At 52.7% G+C, this 11,659-nt stretch overlaps 1 protein-coding gene across 1 annotated transcript; it reads right to left on the reverse strand.

Moving 5' to 3' along the window:
- Positions 1 to 2,799: 2,799 nt before the first annotated feature.
- RPN1 (ribophorin I) lies at positions 2,800 to 11,106 on the reverse strand. The gene is made up of 10 exons (XM_067303703.1): positions 10,855 to 11,106; positions 9,977 to 10,041; positions 8,318 to 8,624; positions 7,533 to 7,742; positions 6,344 to 6,536; positions 5,910 to 6,009; positions 5,504 to 5,642; positions 5,192 to 5,311; positions 4,458 to 4,703; positions 2,800 to 3,406 (listed from the first exon to the last, which is right to left on the reverse strand). Exons 1-10 carry the CDS (start codon positions 11,080 to 11,082, stop codon positions 3,224 to 3,226), a joined length of 1,791 nt encoding a protein of 596 aa, XP_067159804.1. The 5' UTR covers positions 11,083 to 11,106; the 3' UTR covers positions 2,800 to 3,223.
- Between the last annotated feature and the right edge of the window lie 553 nt (positions 11,107 to 11,659).

The following is an 11,659-nucleotide window of genomic DNA, read 5'->3' on the forward strand; positions in this document are numbered from 1 at the left end:
CCTGACACTCAGGACCTGGTTTGGGCCAGAGAAAGGCAGTGCCAGGCTGGGCAGGCTGCTTGCCTGGGGCTCGGGGGCCACAGCCCCAGCCTGGGAAAGACCAGGGGGCAGGGAGAAGCCGCAAGGTTTCCTCGGTGTGGTGTGGGGCAAGGCTCTGGGTAATTAGAGATGAGGAAGCGGGACTTCAAAGTGGAGTAGGGTGCAGTCACCATACAGCTGGTGAAGCCATGGGGCTCGCCTTCCTTGCTTGGCCCCTGCCCGCCCATGGCCTTTTAATGAGGGCAGCAGGTATGTGCTGTTTAATTGACACCTTAAATGCTCCTGACAGCAAGTATCTCCTCAGGCACCAGCACAAGGGCCCCATGCAACAGCCACCCTTTGGGAACAGCTGGGAGCTGAGACCGGATCTACTGATATTTCTAATGAGTGCCAAAATCTTGCATCCTTCTTGTTCCTGGCCCAGCAGGAAAGGAAGATCCCCTGGGAGAGGAAAAGAAATGAGTGTAGGTTTAGCAGGAGGGTTGTGGCTCATTGCAGAGGGCAGGGCTAGTAAAGACCATGGACAGCGTGTCTGTGACACAGGGCTCGGAGCGTGGACCTGAGACAGGACTGGCCAGGCAGGGGGCTGGGAGGCGTCTTGCTGCTTGTGCTGGTCTAAAGGGCTCGCAGGCAGCACCAGGCCAGTCTGGCTGTGTTTGCCCCAAGCCTCGCGCAGAGCCAGCGTAGGCCCCTCGGCACACCTCCACTCCCCGGCACATGTGGCTTTGGCGCTTGCAGACGTGGAGGTGGCATGAATCTCTCTGCACTTAGATGTGCCCTGGCCCGGTTTGTAGGCAACCTCCAATTCTTTTGCCGAGTGCACTTCCCTCGCCATCTGCAGGTGGCTGGGGAACAAAAGCAGTGCACAGAAACAAAATCTTATGAGACTGAAATCATCAGGGAACTGTGTGTAGTTGTGAACCCTTCCTCCCACTCGAAGAGGTCTCAGCAGAGTAGGGTTTCGGTGGTGTTTCTCCTGAGAGGCAGGACCTGTTTGAAATTGGTGCAGGACTAAGAACGCCAGCTGAATCAGCACCTGCTGCTCCTCCCAGGCTCTCCTGAGAAGCCTCTCCTAAGCAGTGACCTGCCTTCTCCTAGTTAGCATGAGCACACTTTGCTGCAGCAGCTAGGGGCAACAGCCTCATTGCTGGGAGGATGTAATGTCCCTCTAAGGCTCTGAAGCAAAGTGCAAATTGATCCTTCTCCTGCTCTTCAATGCAGGTGAAAAGCAGAATCTGATCAGGACATAAAAATAGGTTATAACCTAATTACCCCTTATTGCTTCCAGTCTCCTGTATTTGCCTCCTTGTTTAAAAAGTCAGGACAGGAGGATCCACTGATTAAACTCCTATTACCTAGAAGGAAAGACCCAGGCTTTGGGCAGCAGCAGCAGCAGGGACAATACCAGGGGGACAGGTTTGTACTTTGCATGCTGTTTTCTGCTCCCTTGAGTCTCCAGCACCCGCACACATGGCAGAGACTGGGGACAAGGATGGACTTTGAGAGAACTGCATCTCCTACCCTTCAAGTAGGAGCGAGGTGTTACAGGACCTGCAAAAGCAATGGGCCTACAGTACAATGCAAGGGAAACTCTTATGTTGGCCTAGAAGAGACAAGAGCAAGGGCTGGTCCTGTTTGTGAATCCTATACAACTTCTTCTCTCTTTCTAAGTAAGTAAAAGGCTGCAGAGAATCACCCACCCCATCAGTAGCTGGTATAAATAGTGAGCTGCCAGAGACCTTCCACATGTGCTGGAAATACACTGCCAAGGGGGCCCATGTGTTTGCTGCTGTCTTTGTGGCTGGAACAACAAACGCACGTGTACACTGTGGCATCTGGGTGTGAGCGAGGGCCTGGCTGGGCAGCATAAGGGACACAGGGACTGGGGTCAGAGACCCTGGGCCAGCACAGGAGACCTTGCTTGAAGAGAAGGGGTGACTGTTTCAGGAGTGCTGCCCCATTCATCAGGAAAGCATGTGGCGTGCAAGGAGAGGCAAGCAGGGAGGCACGGCCCTGGGAGCTTTCTCTCCCCATGAGAGTGTATGTGCCTGCGCAACTCTTTGGAACGAGGGCTCGGCTTTCTCCCCTGCCCTGGTCAGGGCTTTCTCGGGTGGCAGAACTCTGCGCTGGCAGCCTGCGGTGTCCGTGCTGCTGCAGGCAGGATGCCCTGTGCCTGCCTAGCCCCTAAAGCCAGAGCCCGGGCTGGGCACAGGGAAGGGCTCCCCGGGGCACGGCAAAATGCCGGGAGCGGGACGCGAACCCGCGGACTGCGAGCGCCACGTTCCTCTCCCCCCCCGCCGCGCTTGCGCCGCGCGCCACCACGACGGCGCCCCCCGGCGGGGCACCCGCGGCCAGGCCCGGCCCGCTGGCGGAGCACCCGCGGCCGCAGCGAGCGGCCCTGGCCCCGCGCCCCGGGCCCCGGGCCCCGGGCCCGGCCCCGGCCCCGGCCCCGGCCCCGGCCCCGGCCCCGGCCCCGCGCGGAGCCCGGCCCGGTCCGGCCCGGCGAGTCCCGGCCCCGCGTTCGCGCCGCCCCGCAGGCCGAAGGCAGGCGGGAGGCGCAGCGGCGGGGAACCGGTCCGGTGCCGAACTCGGCTCCCCGGGGAACAGCACCACCCGCACACTGGTTCCGGGCACCGCCGCAACCCGCGCTCCCGGTCGGCGCCGGTGCTGCGGGCCCCGGGCGGGCTCCCACCCTCCCTGCCGCCGCGTGATCTCTCCTACCCGCCCGCAGCTTTGCTCAAAGTCAAGGGGCAGCGGCTGTTTTATTCCAAAGCCTTTAGAACAAAGTCGTCTTTATTCTTTTTGGACGTGACATTGGGGTTTGCCATGAGCAGGGCTGTGCTCAGACTGGCTGTTTGTGAACGTTTTGTAAGAGCGCATCTACGCAGGGAAAAACAAAAGCAGGAGACTGTTTTATAACCTGGCCGTGTCTCACCTCAAGAAACCCTGTTATCCATCCAAACAGCATTACATCTTGGTCCCTGGCACAGCAGATGTTGCTGAGCAGACAGGCTCTATGAAAGAATCTAAAAACAAAACTTACTTGCAGACATTTTTCATATCAAAATTTTCTCCAGTTTTGCTGGGAAGGAGCATTACTAGTTTTGGCTCAAAGTGTGTCCACTCCCAGGCCTCTCATCTCCCTTTGCACCCCTCCCCTTCTCCCAGTTACTAACCCACTGAGTTACAATGCATCAAGAATATTGTCGATTTTGGTGACCAGCTCCTGGCGCTTGTTGGAATGCATCTTCTCGTTCTCAATGTACGTGTCCTTCTTGAGCTTGCCCGCTACCAGCCGCTCCGCCTCAACAGAGGACTTCAGAACGAGCTCCTTGACTTGGCTGTCGAGCTTCTGAATCTCACTCACCTGACAGGAGCGAGAAACAAAGGGAACATTAGAGGAGTCAAAAAACATCCCTGCAGTGAAGCTGGAACAGAAGAGACAGTAACGTTGGGCCAAAAAACACTATCAGTGGTAAGAGGGAACATCTCCTGTCCCTGAATATCACCTCCTGAGCTGCCACCTCTCTCTGTCGTCATGTCATGAGGAACAACTTGCGGATGGATAATTAAGCAGTACAGATAATGGGGCTCTGAGAAACCAGGAGCTATTTAAGCAGGAGACAGGTGCAATGACTGTTAAATAGTGTTACTGATGGATTTTGAAAGGCTTTCAGCTAAATCACAACTATGATAGCTGGAAGCTGTGTCCTTCTTGCAGTGAACGTAATGGTGTGTGAGAAATAGGAAGGCTGCTGTCCATAGTGATAGATCTACTCCTCAAGCTAATAACAGAGTAAGCAAGGTGGCTGTGGGTTGAATGGACCTTGGAGTTTAAAATGTCCCCCACTTGGGGTTAGCCGGCTGTTCCGGGTAGGTGTTGAAACATAGTGGAAGGCAGAGAGGACAGTGGGCACACTCGTGTCACAGCTTTCTACACGGTACAGCAAAATCCCCCCTGAAGAGCATCACGTTACCAGAACTGTCAGCACCAAATTCACATGTGCAAGAAAATAAGGATTAGGGAGAAGATTTTGGTTTGACTGGTGTCATTAGTAGAGTCAGAACAGATAATGTGTTTCCATTTTTGCCTAAATGTCACTGCCGTGAGCTCAATGACAAGCCTCAGGACCGTCACAAAAGCGTACCCACACAGCTGGTTTAAGGAATGTTTCAGAAACAGCACAAGCAGCTGTTCACCAACAGCACTCAGAGGGCTACATAGCCAAGATTACTGCAAATAGGAAAAAGACAAATGGATCTTCACACCTTCTGGCAAAAAAGAAGTCATTTTTGGACTAAAAAGACACAGGCTGCAGAAACTAAACCACAAATTAAAACCGACCTAGAACACTTGATAGAGCCAAGAGAAGCAGAGCTTAAAAAAAAAAAAAAAAAAAAAAAAACACATTTCTTACTTTATCACATAAGTCGGAGCCTTCTGTCTTCAGTTTAGACTGCAGAGAGGCTATTTCATTCGTCAGGGCCTTGTGCTCTGTCTCCAAAGATTTTTTGCCGCTGTTCAGGGTGGAGATGTCCCGTGACTGCTTGTACTTATTCACTGCTTCATCAAAGTGACGATACAGCCCAAGTCTCTTGTTTACCAAAGTAAGCACTTGCTCTGTGATACAGGCAACCTTCATCCTAGCTTCAGCAGCTGGATCCTGCAAGAAGAGAGAATGGAAGATCAGGACAATCACATCCTTCTGGCCATGTTTACAATCTGGCACAGGGAAACTACTCCCTTTGCAATTAAGTCAACTGACAGCAATGAAGTGTCTTGTTCAAAGACTGACTTCGGCAAGTGCCTTTCAGCACTCAGGCTAGCCTAGCAAATAGCTCAAAAAACAAAAACAAGAACAAGGAAAAAACACTGGAGAGGGAGAATTGCAGACAGGCTCTAGAGGCTCTGCTTCTCAGGGATGGATTTTATGTAGAAGGAAAAACTCAGATTAGCCTTAGTACACCAATTCAAACCCTGCAGAGGAGTATCAATGCTCAGATATGATAGAAACAAGGCTCCATTTAAGCATCTAGATGGATACCTAATCAGCAGCAACATTCAGTGAGGAAAACTACTGGCAAAAAAAATCTCCAGCCATTGGATGAGTAAGCTACTAATGCTCCCAAAGGGCTCTTCATCATACAGCACCTTAGTGATGGAGAAATCCAGCCTCACATAGACGATCACAGTGAAGAACAAGATGTAAAAGGCTCCAACCACCAGCAGAGGCTCCTGCAGCATCAAGATTTTGTTGAAGGTGTAATGAACCTGGAAGAGAAGATTGAGACGCTGAGCAGTGACCCATGTTACTGTGGCAGAGAACTTCTCCCTCAGATGCAACTGGCCGTGTGATCCAGGAGATACTTATTTCAGAAACCCGACAAAGACGTTTTGACCATGCTGATGAAAACAGGAGGCCCAACTGGTCAGGCAAACTATGCAAACACAGGCCACACTCACCACAATGTCTTGAATGTGCTGCTCCACCAGATTGCTCTTGTGTGCCACAATAACTGGGCGTCCAAAAGTGTCCAGATACGTGTAGTGAAGTTCATCCGAAGCACGATTGATTTCATAGGGGCTGTCCACGTGGATATTCCTACGGATAAAGCCAGACAGTCCTACATGACTCTGTGCTATTTGAGATGATGTAATTCAAGACTTGGCTGGTCAACTGTGGCCTCTAGCATGAAGCCAATTATGCAGTTTAAACAGCCCTTTAAAAGGAAATGAAGCTGTGTTCCAAGGTTTCCTCTATATGCACAGCCAGCGGTTTTGTTTCACTGTCCTCAGGCCATTAGAGCAGGCAGAATTGCCACTAACAAAGCATCTTCTGCAGTAATGAGCCAGGAGTAATGACACTTACTTGGCACCTTCTGGCAAGATGATCTTGACAGTCAAAGAGTCCGTAACTTGCTCATCAAAAACATGGTCTACAAATCTCATTTTCAGGGCATACTGATCACCTAAGAGAAGGCAAACCAGAGAGAGGTTACACTTTCTGGAAGAATGAGAGGCAACCCTGAACTTCAGCTCTTAACAGAAGCAAGAGCAGAATTAGGGAGGGATACATCACACAGTAGGGGGCACCAGCTGACTCAAGTATATTTTAACCAGATGTCTACAAAATCCTGAAGTAAGCACAGAAAAGAGAGATGGATTTGCATATTCTAGAAACAATAGATAGCAACTGTTGTTGCTAAGGTGCAGCATAAGGCGGCTTTGAGTCCTTTGCTGTACCGCAACCACCCTTAAACACCAAGGAAAAGGTTTCTTATTCACTTCCCCCGTGTCACCCACCAAGGTTGTAGAGGTATTCGTAGCTTGGCAGGTTATAGCCAATGATGTAATGAGTCTTCCATCCCCCAAAGAGGGGGAAGCGGGGTCGGATCTCCATCTCCACAGAGTCATCCAGGACAAGGAGGTGGCTGGTGGAGATGTTTCCAATTTCATCTCGGTAATACACGTCCTGAGCAGCAGCTGGGAGAATGGTCTGCGTGGAGAGAAGCAATACTCAGTGCATCGGCTAGGAGTCATTTCCAGTGGAGCTGGCAAAACCAGTAACAGCTGTTAAGCATCAAGAACAGCATTCCCATGTGAGAGACCACAAAATGGCCAATCAGTTACACTGAGTGGTAAAATTGTGCTATTATAAGTAGCCACAGAAGTGACTGCCAGTGCTCAAGTCACTTAGTCTCTAAGTGAATGGGGGAATCCAGCACTTTCTCCAGCCCAGTTTCAAGTACCCCAGACAGCAAGGGATCTCATCACACGCATCAGGACAGCAATTCCCTTTTCATTCCAGCCCACTGCTCCTAACTCCTTGAACTTGCTGCTTTGCACTCAGCAAAACAAGATTTCCATTTGGCTGTGCCACCTTAGAGCATTACAACAATCAATCTTGGAGGCTTCAAGGAGCGAGAAACATTTCAGCTGAGACAAAAACACAAAATACCTTTCACATCTGGCTAGCAGAGCTGCAGCTTTAACTCTCCAGGTGCTTCATGATCAAGGAATGAATGGGTGAGTTTCTAATTAATACTGTTCAACAGTTGTAAGTACTGTTCAACATGACGAGATTATAACAAAGAGGGCAACTGGGAAAATAAGACAGTGGGGACAGAATAAAGGGCCTTCGTACAGTGGAAAGAGGGAAGCAGAGTTGTCAGCACAGGGGATTAAGGGTTTTAGAGTCCCTGAGATTGGAGGTGTGGGAGTGTGGAGAGACACTACATGACCTGGTCTATGCAGTCTGTTTGGCCAACAGATGCAACGAGGCATGTAACATCCTAATACCTGTACCTTCTCCTGTACCTCCGTAAGCTATTCCTATCCGGTATGGGCCTTCTCTGCAAATATTTTAGAGCTTTAATGTTCCCATATTACTTGGGTATGGCCACAAAAGAGAAGGGAAAAGGATAACTGGATTTTTATCTGGGGATACAAGAGGGGAAAGCCACAGCAAAGACAAATGACACAAAATGTCAACCTTAAAAGACTTGACAGAAGAGATCCCGCTGTCTGGCTGTCTCTGGTAGTCATATCTGGAGAAGGGTCCTTTCAGCACTGCTCCCGTATGCTTTAAATCAACCGTCTCTTCAACCGCAATATTTCCCCAGTGAGAAACCTCGATGACTCGGGTCATGCTGGTGATGGTCAGGAATGGGCTGTTATTTTCATAGTGCACCTTCAGGGTGTCCTAACAAGGAAAAAAGATGATCAGTTAGCCACAAACTAAAGAGTAACTTTCTTCCCAATTATATGTCTCGATGACCTACAGAGAACCTTTCCTGACAGACTCTGTAGAAGGGTGAAGTTGTCTGCAGAGAAGGTTTTGCTACAGACTTGGTTGATAGGAAAGAGTTACCCCAGCCCAGTTCACGCAGAGCACCAGGTAACACACAGTCACAGGCAAACACCCTGCGCCTCTGGCAGAGTTACAGTGGTGAGGGAGCCTAGAGACACAGTCTCTTGACTGCTGGGACTGCACCGGCAGAATCCCCCACTGCAAATATACCCCTGCCCGAACCACGCATGAACTGGCTTGGTTCATTATACAGACTCCAGGCTGCAGTCAGCGACTGTGTCTGTACTAGGAGCACCTTCTCGGAGCAGGCGCTCCTACTCTGCACGCAGACTAATTCAGACTGGATCTGTGATCGTTACACCAAAGCCTCCACTTCCCATTCTCCAGCCTCTTGAGATGCAGGTCCTATGTTTACAAGATGTTTGTGGCAAAGCAGCAAGCCACAGCCTCTTTGCACAGGTATTTACCTGGCTGTATGGAGGGATGTCCTTGAAGGGCCCATATTCAATCATGTCTTCTGTGCGAGAAGGGTTGCCCAGCTTGGTGTAGCTCTCCACGTTCCTAGAGGCCAATTTGACCCGGGTTGTTTGGGTCTTGGTGAAGTATGGTGAGTAAAAATAGTGATTTCCTTCAAAGACCACAAACTGTTTCTCACTCTGGGTAATGTGGGTGGGGTATGGCTGCAGGACATGTGTGAAAACCATTTCGACAGATACACGGACCTTGGCTCCTGGTGCCAAAGGAGATGGCAGCTTCACAGAGAAGAATTTTCCACTGGAAGGGAGAAGAGCAGATAAGTCATAAATGTCAGATCTCCCCTGAGAGAGCAATCAAATCCAACCCATGTGACATCCCCTGTGGATGGGAGCCCTTCTGGGATTCTGTATCACCTACATGGTGCATGACTGGGCCCATGCTGTATTTGCTCCTCAGAGGCCTACACACGTCTTGTCCTAGAGGGTGTGCTTGCTCTGGACTGGGGAAGCAGGGCAGGGGGCAACAGAGGGTGAACAACGTTCAGGCACAATTACACTCTTTGGTTCGCAATGCCACCTGGGTCCCATTTTGGAAGGGAAATGGTGACACATTCCCCTCCCCAGTTCTGCATCTATAATGCATGCTTCAGCATGGCCTTTTCATTGTCTTCTAGGTGAAAATAATGATCCAATTGGGAGGAAGCATCTGCAAATGCCCAGAAGGCAAATCACTAACATCTTAAGCACCTGTTCCCACAAAGTTTGTTCCTTCTCAGCTCAGCATCACTTCTGCACCCACAGGATCCAAAACTAAGGTACGGTCAGAAAACCAGCAGGGTTTTAGACTGGAGTACTGAAGAAAGGAATGAGTTTTCACCACATCCACTTTAAAAGCGCCCTTTATTTCTCAGCTCTCATGGATCAGAAAGCACCTGCCTGCCCAGTTTTAAGACAAGCGCACAATATCCCAAGCTCGGCAGGCAAAGCATCAGGCGAAAGATAGCATCCTCTGTCTCTGCAGCAGGCAACAGGCCCACGCTGGGCTGCAGCATCCAACGCAGTGGTATTCCCCACATTAGACATAAGAGCGCTGCTCTGGGGACATGGCTAAAGAGCATTTATGATCTCTCTGTAATTACCAGGGCAGATTGTTTGAGGCCCCAGAAGGGAGCAATGGGGAATGGCACAACTGTAGCTGTAATGCGTATCGTACCTGATGTCTTTTAATGAAGGAACAGGGCATTATTTAAGGCACTCAAGCAGGAGAGATCTGGGGGGAGGCTAGGATCCTGGGAACTGCCCCTTTCAGTCAGGGAGGCTGAGCACAGCTGAACCCCCTGAAGGGAGCAGTTAAGAGAGACTCTCTGTCTATTCCCTCCTAGGGAAAGAGCATCTAAGGGAGAGAAATGACTTCTAGTGTGGCCTCCTGGGCTGTAGGAACTGGGCTCAGTTACCCATGTGAACTGTGCTCCTTGGCCCTGCAGCACCCCAGGGTGCAGTCTGAGTACGGTTCGGTCCTTTCAAGGACAGAGGACTCCAGAGGCCTCCAGGTACGCCAGGCTGCGGTTATATTTCTGCTCTGCTCTAAGGGAGATGGTGCAACGCAGATACACAAGCTCCAAGTACTGACCCTTAGAAGGTGACACTCACCTTTTACCTTTAACTTTAGTCTCTCTCACTTCCAAGGTGTTCTCCTCCTCTTCTTCACCCTTCACCTGTTCCAAAATAACAGACTGGTCAGTGCGCTGCTGTTTGAAAGCACGAACGTGACCGGGGCAAACTCCATCTATCCCCTAACATCCTTTTATGAGGATGCACCCACAGTAAGTACTAGCTGATGGAGAATTATTTGAATTTTAAATACAACCCTTTTATGATCTTCTTCATTAATGCAAATTGCCATTTGGTCAATGTGCAAGAACTGATGGTAAAGGGTCTTCTGATAACTCTTTCGAGTCTTCCTTAGCCTGGTTCCCAAACCAGCAGAGCCACTGTCATTTGTGCAAGTGCGAATCCCGGTCAACTTTCTTGATTTCTGTCGTACACTTTCTGGGGCATGAGGGAGCCGTGGGAACCTGCCCCGGCCAGCTAGCAAGGAGGACGTTAGTGCAAACACCTGAGATCAGAAGAAACCCCCTGCCTTCAAGTCTTTTGGGGGAAGAGGCTGGCAAGCCGGTCCGTCGGGCTCGCTAGCCGAGGCCACCGGCACCGCTCCTGGCTGCCCCGAACGGCAGCCCCCGCCCGGCTGCTCGCAGCCCCCGCTGAAGGACAGCGGGCGGCAGCGCCGCTCGGCCCCCCCGAGGCCGCCCCGTCCGCGCCCGGTGCACGGCGCTGCGCCGACGTGTCCCGCGAGCGGGCGGGCGGGCGGCGGCGGGACCCGGGGGCGCGCGGCGCGGCGCCGACGTGTCCCTAAGCGCGGCGCACCCGCGGGGCGCCCCGCCGGCCCGGCGCTGCGCTGACGTGTCCGTAACGGGGCGCCGGCGGGCGGCGGGACCCGGGGGCGCCCTGCCGCCTCCCCCCTTGCTCACCTGCACGCCCAGGTAGGCCAGGTGGGGCTCCAGGCCGGGCTCCAGCGCCAGCAGGAAGGCGGAGGCGGCGGTGCCCCCCGCCGCGTTGGCCAGCCCGATCTCGGCCGAGACCTTGGCCAGGTGCGTGCTGAGGTCCACGGTGCGCCGCACCTCCTCGGCCAGCAGGTCGGCGGCGGCGGCCCGCGCGGCCGCCAGGCACAGGAGCAGGCGGCACAGCAGCCCCGCCATGGCCGACACAGCGCGCGGGGAGGGCACAAGATGGCGGCGCCCGCGCTGCACGGGGAGGGCACAAGATGGCGGCGCCCGCCGGGGGAGGCGGCGCATGATGGCGGCGCCCAGCAGCTCCTGAGGCCCCGTGCGGAGTAGGCGGCCGCGCGAGTGCCTGAGTGGAAAGGCAGTGGCCAAGGGGCTGAGCCCCCGGAGGCGGCAGCTTCCCGGGGGGGAGCGAGTGGCTGTGTGGTGGGGCACGACACCCCAGCCCCGGGGCTGGCTTTGCTTCCCCAAAGCAGGACGCAGTCCCTGTCCCTTCGCCGGGATGCTGGGCTCCCCTCGTGTGCAGCCTTGCCCACGCTCCCCGTGGTGCGCAGGCTTTCCTGCCTCAGCACTGCAGCCCAACGCTCCCCACACGTGGCTAGACCCACTTTTAAAAATCACTGCATGACCTGAAGGGGGGGGGAGGTTAACAAATAATTTGGGGGGCTCTGTGTTTGCCTTTGGCTTCTGTGCACTCAGGGCGTCCATGCATTTTCTAGTCATCTTTTCCTGCCATCGCACAAACCAGAAGCTTTGTTTTCTCCTCATTTTT

The sequence above is a fragment of the Apteryx mantelli genome, chromosome 12 (assembly GCF_036417845.1).
Source record: "Apteryx mantelli isolate bAptMan1 chromosome 12, bAptMan1.hap1, whole genome shotgun sequence".
NCBI lineage: Eukaryota > Metazoa > Chordata > Aves > Apterygiformes > Apterygidae > Apteryx > Apteryx mantelli.

Bases quoted from the DNA above. Each gene is read 5' to 3' on its own strand.
- RPN1 (XM_067303703.1), bottom strand. From the start codon at position 11,082: ATGGCGGGGCTGCTGTGCCGCCTGCTCCTGTGCCTGGCGGCCGCGCGG. The intron at 5,643-5,909 runs GTAAGTGTCATT...CTTTATCCGTAG, and splicing joins ATCTTGCCAGAAGGTGCCAA to GAATATCCACGTGGACAGCC. The intron at 4,704-5,191 runs GTGCTGTATGAT...CTCTTCTTGCAG, and splicing joins TGGATTTCTCCATCACTAAG to GATCCAGCTGCTGAAGCTAG.